At 43.0% G+C, this 15,229-nt stretch overlaps 1 protein-coding gene across 1 annotated transcript in view; it reads left to right on the top strand.

Moving 5' to 3' along the window:
- LOC115325131 (retinol dehydrogenase 11-like) overlaps positions 1-15,229 on the top strand; it is a 37,520-nt gene that overhangs the window by 2,729 nt on the left and 19,562 nt on the right. The window contains exons 3-4 of the mRNA XM_040217349.3: positions 1,392-1,484; positions 10,449-10,643. Coding sequence (XP_040073283.1) covers positions 1,392-1,484; positions 10,449-10,643 — 288 coding nt within the window. The remainder of the gene's footprint in view (positions 1-1,391; positions 1,485-10,448; positions 10,644-15,229) is intronic.

Raw genomic sequence — 15,229 nt, 5'->3', positions numbered from 1 at the left:
GGTAAAATATGGGTTACAAACCTTCTAAAGCTTAACGCGAGGGTTGAAGAAAACATAACGTTCCTTAATACTTCGCAAACGACAGACTGACGCAGAGCCTGTTGTGTGTTCCAAGTCTCATTCTCTAGCAGATTACCTCAGAGGCCTAAGGGGAAAAACGGGCGCATTAAATCCTAGCAGATCGAAGCAGGTCGACGCAAGCACACGACGTATTTTGCGTTAAATGAAAACTGGTGAAAACATATTTACGAATTTTCTGAGTAATTGTTATACATGTGCAACTTGTAACGCCTCTAAATTGTTGAATATGCCTCTGCCAGCTGCGCCATAGTACAAAAAAAAAAAAAAAAAAAAGAAAACGAGGAGGAAGAGAAGGGGAGGGTGGTCCCGTTGGGCTCTTTGCAGTTTTCAATTGTTCTTCGATATATAACACCTAATAGGTTACATTATGCCTTTATGACGCGTCTAAAACAATAACCAAAATGTCGATTTTGCAGCCTATCAATTATTTATCAATTCTATTTCAAAAACATGCAATTTTTAGATCTATACTCTGTACGTTACTCGCACTTATCTGCGTTGAGAATATTTTAGATAAATTAATAAACCAGCAAATATTGCTAGAATTTGTTATATGTAAACGAATAAGTGCCAACATACTTTGAAATCTCACATCCAGCAGCAGATGGTATTTTAAAGAAATTTCGGTAAGACAAACTTTCGCCTGTGAATGAACTAGATCGACACCTAGTCATTGGAGTTATGAGCCCAGGGTGTGCTGCAAGATGGTTAAATAAAAAAAAAGTATTTATAATTTTTATAATGGTACGCGCTTCCTTTTATATTCAGACAACTTAAATACGGTCGATTTTATTAACTTTTGCTAGCGTTACCAGGCAGCGAAGTTTACTATTTGTACTAATATATCCGTGAATGGCGATTCTGCCAGTAAAAACAAAAACAAACAAAAAAAACATGCAAATTGTTTAAAAAATCGGGACTCGTCGTAATAAAATAAGCGCGACCAGGATATATCTTTCTGCTAATTTCCACACGCGTTAAGGAGCATACTACGACTGTAGTTGGAGGCGTCGCACGTGCTCACGCTTGCAGAAAGAAGCGTTCTAAAGATAACTAAACATCTAAAACAAATAGCAAACTACACTTGCGTTCGTCAACATCTAATTTTTATAATTCACTTTGAATCCTTGATAAAAATACGTCGAGTGCGTGCATCACGTGTACTAAGATTTCTAACATGCTGGGAAATGCTTGGGTAATTTGGCAAAAGAAGTAGTATTCAAATATGCTCCAGGCTGAGATGTCCTTTAATTATTCAGGGAATATATAAACAGCGTTCGCGTAACATTGAGGATACATCCTTTTTCCAGATAGGAGCAAAGTGCAGCTCACTGAGGACGGCTACGAAGTGTGCTTCCAGACAAACTACCTCGGACATTTTCTTCTCACCATTCTGCTCTCTGGTAAGGAAAGTGTTTCTAGGGTGAAAATATAATTGAGATGTTTCATGACCTGCGGAAAAAAGAAATTGAAATGTTCTTTTTTTTTTCGTATTTCGTTCATTTGGAAAATTTAAAATCAGACGTCGATCGCTCCACCGCATTTTATGCTTTGATTTGGTATTTATGTGTCAGAGGGTTCGAGGGGCATACGTTTGGCTTACAATTCCGACGTTGAGTCATTTAAATGCGGCGGTCAGGAGGTAAAGAAGAATTATATATATATATATATATATATATATGGTGGCGGGAGGGGAGGCCGAAGGCGTGGGTATAAAACTGAGAAGAAAAAAAACCCTTAGTGAAAAACAGCAACAACGGACGATTTAATCTTCGACGTTTCGGCCGGAGTCCGGCCGAAACGTCGAAGATTAAATCGTCCGTTGATGCTGTTTTCCCCTAAGGAAGGCCGGACTCCGGCCGAAACGTCGAAGATTAAATCGTCCGTTGTTGCTGTTTTTCACTAAGGGTTTTTTTCTTCTCAGTTATATATATATATATTTATTTTTTTATTTATTTCAGTACCTTCAAGGCCCAGGGGGCGTTACAGAAGGGATTGGTGGAAAACATAAGAACAAACAACAGGTAGTAAATGCAGAAATTAAAACAGAGAATGAAAAATGCAGACAACGCCGGTTATTAAGAAAGTACATAACACTCAATGGCGGATCTGAAAGTGAAATCGTCGGTAATCATTGCGATGGAGGCGGGCAGGTGGTTCCATTCGTTACTAGTCCTTGGGATAAATGAATCGAAAAACAAGTTAGTCCGACAAAGTGGCACGCCTACTTTGTTATGGTGGTCCGAACGAGATGACACGTATGATGGCTCTGAAAAAAGCTCAGTTTTGAGGTGCGGGTTATAATGATACATTTTATGAAATAGCGTGAGTCGCGATATTTTGCTGCGCAGAGAGAGGTTCGGAAGTTTCAAGGTTGCCTTCATAGAGGATACACTAGATGAACGGGAGTAGTTCGACAAGACAAAACGCACGCTGCAATTCTGTATCGATTCTAAGTTATTAGTAAGAAATTCCAGGCCTGGGTCCCACACCGAAGATGCGTACTCCAGTTTAGAGCGGACGAGAGTTTTGTAGAGGAGAAGTTTTAAAGATGATGGTGCCATAGAAAAGTTACGACGCAAATATCCAAGCATGCGGTTAGCGTTATTTACTATATGTTTAACATGCATTTGCCAAGACAGATTAGCTGTTATGTGAACCCCTAGGTATTTGTATGACGTTACTTGTTCAAGTGCACTGCCTGAAAGTTGATAATCGTGAATGTTGCCACAAACGGTCTGACGCGTAATCCTCATTACTTTGCACTTGTTAGTATTTAGACGCATTTTCCAGATATCACACCAATTAGAGATTTTGTTAAGGTCAGACTGAAGCACATAGGAATCGGAACTAGTAGAAATGACTCGAAAAATGACGCAGTCGTCAGCAAACAACTTGATGGATGAGTTGATAGAGTTAGGAAGGTCATTAATGTAGATGAGAAAGAGAAGAGGGCCAAGCACAGACCCTTGCGGCACACCTGAAGTGACGGGGGACGAGGATGATTTGAAGTCGTTAGCAACTACAAATTGGGTTCTGTTAGACAAGAAACTTTCAATCCATGCGAGAATGTTAGGGTCAATATTTAATTTGCTTAATTTCAAACAGAGTAGCTGATGAGATACGAGGTCGAAAGCTTTAAAAAAGTCCAGAAATATGCAGTCAACATGAGATGCATTATCTAAAGCTGCAAAAAGTTCATGTGTAAATGAAATGAGTTGTGTCTCACAGGAGAACGTCTTACGAAAGCCGTGCTGGCATGATGTAACAAATGCATTACTTTCAAGAAAACTAACAAGGTTAGAATAAATTATATGCTCTAAGATTTTACAAGGAATACTAGTTAAAGATATTGGTCTGTAGTTAAGGGGAGAATGCGAAATTCCTGATTTAAACGAGGGTGCCACCTTGCCCACCTTCCAATCGCCAGGCACAATGCAGGTATCTAGGGACTGTGAAAAAGGTTTTGACAAAATTTTGGAGGAATATATACTTCGGTGTTCTTCAGGAACTTTAAGTTAATATCATCGGGTCCAGATGACGAAGAAACTTTTCAATTTCGGATTAAATGCATCACACCAACCCAGCCAATCAGCATAGGATCTATAGGAAAAAAAGCTCGAATCAGCAACATCAGGAAGACAAACGGAGGGTAGATTCAAGAACGACATTGCAAACACTTCATTAAACACAGAGCAGCAATCAGACTGAGGAATAGTCACACCATTGTCGTTGTTTAGATATATCTTATTCTGTTTCGGACCACCAACGACGTTCCAGAACTTTTTAGCGTTGTTTATCAGTAACGAAGGAAGTGTGTTATGAAAGAAAACCCTCTTAGTTTCTTTCACTGCGCTTTTAAACAGAGCTGTAAATTGACGATAAGCACACCAGTTGACATCACTCTGACTCTGTTGGGCTTTGCGATATAATCGCTTTTTCTTATTTAAAAGACGCTTTAATGGAACGTTGAACCAAGCGGCTCGATGCTTGCATGAGATTACGCGTAAAGGTATGCATTTTTGTACTAAATCATTGACCTTGTTCCTAAAAAGATACCAATTAGTTGCGATAGTGCGTTCCGAAAAATCCAGCATGTATTCATCTAAAAACACTTCAAGCTCTCTGTTTATGGCTTGATAGTCGGCCTTGTTGTAGTCCCTAATATACTTTGGCTTACTGACTGAACGATGAACAGATCCTTTAAGAGTGAAATTAATAAAACAATGATCACTTAGACCGGGCAAGTAGGTTATTGAGTTAACCAAGTCAGGAGATGTTGTCAAAATGAGATCAAGAATATTGGCACTCGATAATGAAGTTCGTGTAGGCTCCGTTACCATTTGGGAAAAATTAAAATCAGAGCAATGGTTTACAAATGCCGTAGATTCACTATGTGACTCGGAAACAACTGGGCATGAATCATTCCAAAGTATTTTCGGAAAGTTGAAGTCCCCGGGACAACATGCCCCGATTTATAAATTATATCAATATAAACAGTTCTTTTATTCTAAATCTTCCTATAAAGGACAATCGATGTGTAGTCCAATCAGTACTTAGTGCAATGACGGTCACTGTAAACCGAGGCCTGGTGAAATCAGCCTGCAGCTGATGTTATATGAAGCGGAAATTAAAATGCGCCACTGTACTGGAGTTAGAGATTTCATACACTTGCCTCTAAAAGTCTGAGCGGTGCTTTATGACGAAGAGACCTATGTACCCTCTCTGTGTAGACCTCGAGATATTAGAGGCTCTGAACAAAAACGCCGATTGTTTTCGTCTCTTTACGAAGTACAACGGAATGTTAGGTGTCGAAAAATGTTACGTAATTTAACATTTTTCTCTAAATTTAGTTTTTACAGATGCCAGTATAAACGTTTTATAAAGGTATTAGCAGAAGGGCGGAAAAAATTGGTTGTCAAGTTGCGATAATAAAAAAAAGAATTACTGCTAAGCTACGCGGTGGAGTACTTAGTTCCAACATTGTATCCCGTGACGTCCTAAAATTTTGCTGTCCGTAGTTTAGGGGTCTTCTTGCGAATAAGAAATAATCGCGCCTCTCTTGCGTGTGCTTTCACTTGGTGAAGAATATTTTCATTTATAAAGAAAGTTTAATAAAAAAGAAAAAAAGACGTAAGCCGCGTTTTCCGTATATCGCCGGAACAAAGGATGAATCATTTCCGCCTCGCTTTTCGAACATATTTGAGAATTTTATGAGATCGCACTCTCGTAGACAATACAGGTGTCGGCAGCTCGCTAAACGGTTCATTCAAACTTCCCATTGCCACGACTGTCCAAATCACATAAAGCAAGCACTGTTCAGGTCCACCTTGTGCTTCTAGAAGTGTGGGACTATGTTTGTAGCCATCACTAGATGTCTAGAAACATAGATGACTGCTATCTGAATGGCGATAACTAATATTGTTGATTCCATTCCTGCCGTAACTAATTATAACTTTAAACGGGTAGGAATCAATCGTTTAAATACACGTGTAAATTCTAAATTCCAGAGCAGATCGTGCACTATATGCGATGTCAAATTAAAACCGCTGCACTCAACAGAGAAAAGGAGACTACCAACAATATAACTGAGTGATGCACAGCCATTTATTGTGACCATAAAAATAACCATAACAAAAATAACTGCTTTTCAGGCGTCCGTAGAAATGCGTACTCAATTTCACCGTAAGGGCGAGCAAATGAGGAGGAGCGAAAGCGAGTTTGACACTTCAGACGTACCCGTAATGCACGCGTCCTCGAGAACAGAAAGCGTCGTTCGAGACAACTCGTTCGTGTTTGTAGCATCAGCTCGCTCAAATTTATGGGAAAAAGAAAAGAACTTTCGGCGACGCAGCTGACGCTCAAGAGACTCTCGAAACACTCTCGACGCGGTTGCATTGAACCGTCTCACCTTCGTCACAAAGAAAGAACGTCGAGAACTCCACACGACGACTGGAACAACACGCAGCAATTGCCCCCAGGCCACCTTGGCGGGTCCCTATCATTTCGTCGAAACTCGTTTCGTGGAATTACGTTTCGTGGACAACGTTTCGTGGACACACGTTTCATGGACACACGTTTCGTCGACAGTGTGACGTTTCATCGACAATCGTTTCGTCGACAGCACCACCGTAAAACGTTTCGTCGACAAAAATTTTTTTTTTTTTGCGGTTTTGAAAGGAATGCCGGAAACTTAAGGTACATGTAAAATAATTTAATTATGACTTTGTTCCTGAGTGAGAGCGATGAAAAGGACATGCTGGATCGCGAAAGGAACGGGGCAGCAGAACGAAGACAACGAAGTGCGCAACGATATAGCCTCAACGAATACCGAACGACGCAATACATACCGAACGCCTCAACGGATAAGAACGTTTTTCAACAATGTAAATATTGTACATAAACCGTTTTATTCCTTCTCTTAACGCTATCTAACGGTACATGCGCTTGTAACAGATGAAAAGGACGATGTCTAGCGCAGTTGCTCTCCAAGGTGAGCAACTGCGCTATCCTCTCGCTCTCATCCGTGTCAGATGGAAAAGCAAGAGCGCGCAGGACTTCGCGCGCGGCCTATTCGAATATTTGCAAGTTCCGATGCCCGTTTATGGAACCGAAAGTTACTGGAAGAAGAAAAGTGGTGGAGAAAAATATGCGTAAGCACAAAGCAAAACTTCGATCCAATGGTGGGTTGCGGAAAAGGGCGTAAACACTGTTTTTTTTTCTCTTCATATTGGTTATTTTTAAACAAAAATACAGCTTGCAGCCTTTTATTGCAACATTACAACCCTAATACTTCAATTGAAATTAAGCGTGTTCATTACCCTCAATTATTCAAAACGAAAAGTGATGCAGTGTTTTACTGGCTACTGCGGCTTATACGCGAAAAAACTGTTTAGTCACACTAGTTTCATCGTCATGTATCCTTAAGGGCCGATTAAAAAGGACATTACACAATAAGGGGGCTGTAAACAATGTCAAATAAAAATAAATAACAAAAGCACGAAAACCAATAACACTCGCACTACCGGGAGCGCGCTGCCCGCCAGTAAACCAAAAAAAAAAAAAAAGCTTACATTGCAATGCAAAAAATAAATAAACAAACAAACGCGATAATTGGTTACAGATAAATAAAACAGTACACGAAGTTTAGTCGTATTACACAAAGTAAACCATAGTTGATATCGAATGTGTATCTTAATCCATTATATAGCTTCTCTCGAGCAGCCGCCACATGCAAGGCCTTGGAGGCAGTAGTACCACTAGATGAAATCTGTCGGTAACAGCCACACGCGACATTAAATTGTTATTTTATCGATGCCAGCAGACAGATACCTGGGGCAAGTTCGTAGCTCTTTTCATAAAAGAGCGGCTTCCAAATCTAATGTTCTTTGGTCACATATTGGCTTATCTGCATGCAAAATTTCAGTACAGGCATAACATATGGAGAACTATTGTGTTATTCATAATCGAGAAGCTAAATATGCTAAAGACTAAAAATTGTATGCGGTCTGGTAAGTACAGTACGTTGGATACCCAGTGTTTGGAGAAGAAAACAACCGTGTTTTATCGCCGTAAAAATAAACCACGCGTAGGAAAATGCTCAGTCTCCTTGAAAGTTTATTGCTAGCGGCTAAGTGCAGATGCCAATTAGCTTGAAAACCGATTTTATGCCATTTTCAACGGTAGGAAGGCTGTGTGCACCGCAAACAGGCCTCTTTGATTCTTTCAAATTTTCTTTAAGAGCTTCAGTGTTTTGACGTGTGGACTATCTATGCTATGTTCAGGTGGCTCTTGAGTGTTCTGCCAGAAGACGCGACGCGCGAAAAGATACGCTTGCTCTGGAAATGACCCAGCCACTTTTTCAAAACAGTCGGAGTGCCGGCGGCCAGTCCGCGAAGGGTTGCACTCGATGACGTACAGACACCTCGATCACGTATGCTGCCGAAAGCGTAGCCCTCAAGAGCTGCGCATATTGTTGAATGTTTTAAAAATCTAATTTGAGAAAGGACACTGGGGGGGGGGGGGGGGGGGGTCGATAACAAAACTTCCCGGCTTTGGCAACGCTTCCCCAAAGGTTCGGGCAAAGACACGAGCGAAACCATTCAAGTCGTAAGTTCCGAAATCAGTGCAATCGGCGAGCTCCCCCCTCCCCCCCCCCCCACCCCCCCCCTCCCCCCCCCCCCAAAAAAAAAGAATAAGCAAAAAAAAATTGATAGTTTAAATTGGTGAGGCAAGATGGCTGCGCACTGGTTCGCCATACTTGGCCCAGTCGGCCATCTTTCATCCATCCATCCATCCAACACAAGGCCGCGCGAGGAGGCGCAGCTGGCGGAGCTTGCAGAGCGAGCTGTCGACGAAACGTCGCAACATCTGTCGATGAAACGAGCACTCGCTCGTTTCCACGAACGATCTGTCGATGAAACATCGCAGTGTCGACGAAACGATTTGTCCATGAAACGTCGTTCGACGAATTGATTGCCACCGCACCTTGGCCGCTGTTATGGCGGCTGCCAAGTTGTGCCCCTTGCCAAAGCCCCAGTCGCAGTCGTAGTAATATTTTGAAAGCGTTCGAAGCGACTGATAGTTTTAGAAATACGTAAAATAAAGTAAAACTATTTCTAAATGGCGCGAGTATAAAGGATATATAAATAATGAGGCACCACTGCGCCAGCTGTAGCGGGTGTTGTGAATCCCAATCACTGGGCTGCGATAGGTGCTTCAGAGGCCGCTCTTTACGTATCACTATATCACCCTATGCACGACCTGTAAACATAAGCACCCCGCTTACAAACACCAGGTCCTGAACACCGCGCGCGCGCAGAACGTCAGAAAATTGAGGTGGTGGGCCGTCAGTAGGCGCCGTAGAAAATTGAGCACAACGCCTTTATATCCAGGTTGCGTTGGTCAGGCCACACTTATACTCGGACATGTACACATTACCCCCCAAAGAGTAACTAAATACTGTTACCCAACACTCGCTCAAAAAGTAACTAAATACATTACCCATTACTTATTCTCACAAGGAACGCGCTACTTTACCTTAAAAGTAACGAATTACTTTTTTGTTACTTCCTTCTTACGCGTCACCCCTTCTCCAGAGATTATTTTCGCCATTCTTGTAGAGCTCGCTTGCACCTTTGAATTAATCGCATTCTCATAAAACACACAAGTGTTTTGTTTAATGAAATATTCTTTTCATTTCAGTAGTCGTTCGTGATAAGCAGTAGCTGACTCTGGAAGTTTTTCCTCAGTATCATATTCCCCGCTTCCTTGAGAATACGTATCCGGCGACGGTGAAGAGCCGTTCTACTGACGCGCTCGAAGGAATGGCAGTGTTGTGCTTCAGGAAGAGCTGGTGAATCTCGGATTATCCTCTCTCTCTTTTGTCCTCTCTGCTTCTAGAGTTCCAAGTTGACAATGGGTTATGTGCCTTCTCGCGTTGCCTACCTCCGGGTTTATATTAGGTCTGTACACGAGTCTAGAGGGTTCAACCAAGGAAACGTATTGTGTTCTCTGGGTGAAGGACATTCCTGACTGTAGAGTTCGACTTAAGTGTTCAGCGATAAACGTTGCTATACTGTCATACTGTTTAGTGTATATTTCGGGTTGTCCATCTGCCTTTGTTGGGGTAGACGCGTGCTCAGGTTCGAATTAAAACGAGGCACTCCAGACGTTGTTGGACACGTTACGCCTCAAAAGTAACGACGAAATAACATTACTCGTTACTTGTCCTTAAAAGTAACTAAGTACGTTACTCGTTCGTTTTCCAAAAAAAGTAACTAAATGCGTTACTCGATACATAGAATAGTAACTAAGTACAAGTAACTTGTTACCAGTAACGCGTTACGTACATGTGTGGTTATATAACTTTTTCCGAATCCGCCGCCGTTGTACAGTCGGCACAAGAAAAAGAGTCGCGACACGCGGCGCCGCGTTGGCGGACATACACAGAGAGTGAGGGTGAGTAGGTAGTTTTTACCTTTTAATTTAACGGGTGCTCAGCACGGAGTTATCGCTTGCAAGTAGTCTTTATTTACTAGATTGATACTGTCATTTATGACGCTATCCAGTTCGGCATTCTAAACCACGAACAACGTTGAAATAGTGTAAAACAGAAAATACAGTGATGTTGGAACAACAAACAAGCAAAATAAGACCATCTGGGCACCGGCCTTGCTGTCGATCCTTTCTGATAACATTTTTTAGTGTCAACTGTATGTTCGGCGAACATTAATGTATCTCGAAATTCCTCACATTGGATTGTTTTATGAAAAATTACCTTTTGCTTCGGTTAATGAAGGCGGTGCTATGAAAGAAAGGTCTTGGTCGTTTGGCGGCTCTTTTACTTGTACCCTCTTCCGATGCAGAGCTGCTGAAAAAGAGTGCCCCGAGTCGTGTCATCAACCTGTCGTCTATTCTTCACCACATCGGAAGCACGGCGAATCTGCACGACAAAGCCACGGGCAACCACCCCTGGACCCATCCGGTGCTTGTGTACAGCAACACCAAGATGGCCATGCTTGTCTTCAGCAGAGCCCTCGCCGCCAAGCTCAAGCCTCACGGTAAGACATGTGCACGGTGGAATAAGACAGGTGTGTAAGCATGGCCAGCTAAAGCGGCTAAAGTTTCCTCGGGCTTGGCGCGCCTCCCGGCAGGGGGCACTATCGATTTAGAAGTTTTCGCGTAGGCGCGGCTTTGAAAGCCTGTGCGCCAATAAGCATGATTCTCTGGTGGGCTATAGAAAGGAAGCGTGACTATGGCACGGGCCAGCGGAGTCCCGCAATTTCTTAGCATAAAGCGCAGCTTAACCGGTATGGTGGAAGCAGCGCCACATTGCACTTCTGGGCATCACAGAAGCAAGACAATTCCAACAAAAATGGGCAGATTCAGCATATTTGCCACATGGTAGAGGTACTGTTCAGCCGTAAATAAAAACACGACGTCTTACGTTTTTTTACATTTTTTGTCTGTTAAGTTTTGTTTAGAACTAAATTTTCAAGGAATTAATCGCACTTGTGACGTTGCTGCCAGCACACCAATGGTACAATGAGGGTAGAGAAACACAAGGCATGAACCATACTTGGGACCGCTCTCAGCCAGAGATGGCAAAATTACTTTCAATAAGTAATTAAATTACATTACTAATTACTCTCATGAAAACTCCAAAAATGTAATTCAATTACATTACAATTTACCGCAGGCTAAAGGTAATGACATTACATTATAATTACTTTCCAAAAGTAAAGAAATCGCTTCGAAATTACTTTTATATTACTTTTGAATACCTTGAGGTAGTAATTAGTGCTCATTTCATTTACCATGTACACCAACAAAGTGTTTGCAAAACAAGCCCTCGATTGCCCACACGGCACGTGTGCAGCAACCAAATCCGTGAAAACCGAGGCGCGGCGCATGTGCAGTGCCGACAGAAGCGCCACCACAGTGATGTGACGTCGAATAGCTGAGTTGGTTTATATGTACCAAAAGTCAGATTTCCCTGTTTGCACCGCAACAACCTTATATGCCTCAAAGTGAACCATACTGAACATACGACCTAAGCGCATACGACCTAAGTGTTAACCATGATGAATTGAGTCCGTAAGTGTGGCCTCATGGGTCCAAATAAACCGTTGCTAGGGTCGTTATTATGGACAAATACATGTGGCGAGATGTCACTACGAAAGCCCGACCGTTCAAAAACCAGGAATAGGATTTAAACTTCCAAAAGTCACAGATATAGAAAGCTTGAATGTCAAATATGTTTCGACAGAAGTGTCGCGATACTCGCTTGTTTCTTAAATATTTACGACTGCAAGTTCCGGTCCTCAAGATGCCTGCAGCAGATGACGAATGCAAGAAGTATGCCGTCTGCCACACGCCGGCCGGCCAAGCTGGCGCCGTTGTTCGCATCTTGCGAATAAAGACGATAATTTGATATTGCATTTGTTTGAAATATAATGAGTTTCAGACAGTTATAAGAATTCTTAGTGGGGTGCGATGAAAAATATGGTTTGTCGAAAGTCCGGGCGTCGATCGAGATGATCGCCTGCTAAAAGTTCGCATTGCACATATGAGAAAACCACTTCAGGCGATCGGTTGAAATCCCAAATTTTATTTGCGGACTCGCGCTATGGAAGGGTACTTTGCACCTGGTTGTAACCATCGTGTGGAGAAAGATTCTTGCAGTTTCTTCAGATTTCCGCAAGACCCCAAAAGCGCGAAAGAACTGGATAAAAAACGTAAGCTGAGTTTAGTACACACTGCATTTGAATCGCGGGTTCGATGGAGATCTTCACCCAAGGGGCACATCCACGTAATTTGATGTATTCTAAGGGGGAAAAAGCAATATTTCGCGAAATCGCGATAGACATGCAATTCTTTAATAACCTGTTAACCCCAATAATAATAATAATAAACGACTTACCTCGACCGCGTACGATTTGTTTCTCGTGCTGGCCTGCACTACGCCGGTAATGCACTTCAGGTCGTCGTCGTAACTGATCTGCATGACGTGGTTTGATTTTATGGCATTTTCACCCCTGTATACAAAGCTGAGTCCTTGACAAAAAAAAGAAAAAAACACTATGCGGAGGCCTTTGCGGCCATGGCGATGCACTTGTTTTTGTCGTTCGTTTACCGGCGCTATTCACTGAAGACATTCGCTGCAACGGAGGCCAGCAAATCTAACGTGTCGTCTGCTACCAAAGCAAAGCGGAGTGTGATACTCCAAAAATGCATTTTATCGTTGCAATACGACACTGGAATGACAATAACGTCTTCATATCTAGATATCGAGAAGTTAGGTTGATCACAAAAAAAATATTTACTTACTTGTAAGTAAAAAGCTACCCTCTTGTGGAGTCTCCATGCATTAGTCCATAGCAACGTCCCTAGCAACGTTTTGTTTGGACCCAGATTCCATGTTGTGACGTAGTCACCTACGGGGTTAATAGATTCTTTAGATGTGACTCAAAGATAGTCGACTCACCGGTTTCGCTGTTCATTCAACGGAGGGTGACATGTTTCCGTTTTTTCTGATTTAGAACTGTTATAGTCCTTGTCAGTATGTTAAGATCGAACTATGAAAGCCCGCTTTTACTAAAAGTCGTCACATGCTACGTTTCCTTCCCGTCTTGAACACGATCTAATCCTAGTCTCGAAGGTGCACTGGTTGACGTATTTCCGGTCATCCCTCTCAAGAAGTATTGTTCCCAAACACCCCAAGAGCGCAAGTTATTACGCGTTGTTACACAAAGGGGCCGGACATTTGCTAGGCAGAAGCTTCTCCAGTTGAGGAAAGAGATGGCGGGAGCTTCGAAAAAGGTCCATTTTCCCAACGAAGAGGTGGCGATATCTGCTCGTAGGCTTATTCCCCAATAAACTTCCCAAGGAAAGGCAGCGAGGCATATCTCGAGCGACACCTGCTTTGCTCGACTTTCGTCCTTCCTGACTACAAAACACCTTTTCTTAAAGTAAAAAATATGCAAGAAACTTTCTGGGCCTTTGAAAAGGAATTTGAGATTAACTATTTATTCCGCTTGTTAGTTGTTTACAATGATCGAAGCTTATGGTTTGACCTTACTTTACGAAAGAGCAAGGGGGCTGGGGATCTGTTCGTACTGTCCTCTCGGGTTTTAAAATGTGTTGACCTCACTGGTGATGTGCGTTTCGCCTTGATGCCTATGAGTCGTTCATTCCAAGGCTGACAGTGAGGTAGAAGCTACGTGCTCGTAGGAGCGGTCACACGCGTATCTTTCCACACGTAACCACGCTCTAGTTCATACCTCCCGCAGAGAAAGGGACGGGTCAGGTGATCAAATGGAGGTGATTGATAGGTCGTGGTAAGCTCGTAGCTCCAACCGCGCTGTCAGCTCAGGGATGAACGAAGTAAGGTACCGTCTTGATGACGCGACGCCATGACTCTGTCCTGCCTGTAGTTTGTAAGCCTTTCCCTTCTAGCGATGTCTACGCGTAAGCTTTCTTCCTTCGCCATTCCAGCCCTCCTTTGTGTGCCTGTTCAGCTCTTCGTACGAGGCTTTGCGCTCAAGTGGCTGTCAATTATTTCCTCTGATAATCTTTCACAACACTTCACCATGCAAAATAATTGTTCTCTTTTTCAAAGCTTGCAAACAAACTTTCTAATTTAGGACAAAAGTAATTTCAAAAGTAATCAGTAATTTTTTCGGAATTATTGCCTGAAAGTAATTCATTACATTACTAAATTACTAGCCTAAAGAAGTAATTCATTACATCACTCATTACTCCAAAAAGTAATTTAATTACAGTAATTCCATTACAGTAATGTCGTTACTGCCATCTCTGCTCTCAGCCGCTGGGAGAAGCAAGAAATGGCCTCACCTCTTGCTTACCCTACCGGTTTCTCGAGTGGCTCTCACGGTCTTCCTGATGCCCAAGTTAAGATGCCCCTAGACACGTCGCGCCATCTCACGGTGTTTGCCAGAAAGGCGAGCGAACCATCGCCACAATTGCACCCTGGCGAGGCGCCGCCGTTCAGACCACTTTTTCTCCTTTCGCCGTGGATGGGACTCGCCCAGCAGTAATAGAGAGTTTTAGCGAGCCGTTTCGACGCGAACGGTTCGTCCACGAACGCATCGGCGACTCTACTGCGCATGCGCGCGCCAGTCGTTGGGGGCTTCGGGAGGCTCTTCTCGTTCGTTTCTCCCGCTTCAACCGCTGGAGTTATCACCGTAACGCAGACAGCACCTTTCAGGACTCGAGTAAAAAAAATATGGCGGTCGGTTTGTCCGCTGCCCCAGCCGAGCGTTAGGCTTAGGACAGCGAAAAGCGATTTGCCATCCTGTTACTCTGCTTCATTTGAGAGGTTGGACCAAATCACTTCGAGGAGTGCTCACAAATGTAAGCGATCGTGACTGCCGTAAACTATGCGCATGCTAGTAAATTTTTCGGGATCTGCGGGCTGACTAGCTCCCGTGGCGACCGCGAGCAGGCGAAATGATTTTTCCGACGACACAGAACGTGAACGAACGTTCAAGTTCAAGATGACGGAGACGCACCACCTACCTTGGCGCTCGTTCGGATACTTTTAAGCTCTATCTTGCTTCGTGGGTTTTGAAATTCTGGCCGGTAATTGTTACGTTGGCCGTCTTGTTTACGTAAGTCGTGCGCT

Source organism: Ixodes scapularis, unplaced genomic scaffold (assembly GCF_016920785.2).
Source record: "Ixodes scapularis isolate PalLabHiFi unplaced genomic scaffold, ASM1692078v2 PGA_scaffold5__190_contigs__length_132052651, whole genome shotgun sequence".
Lineage (NCBI taxonomy): Eukaryota > Metazoa > Arthropoda > Arachnida > Ixodida > Ixodidae > Ixodes > Ixodes scapularis.
The sequence above is the reverse complement of the archived record's forward strand: the minus strand, read 5'-3'. Positions and strand labels throughout refer to the sequence as shown.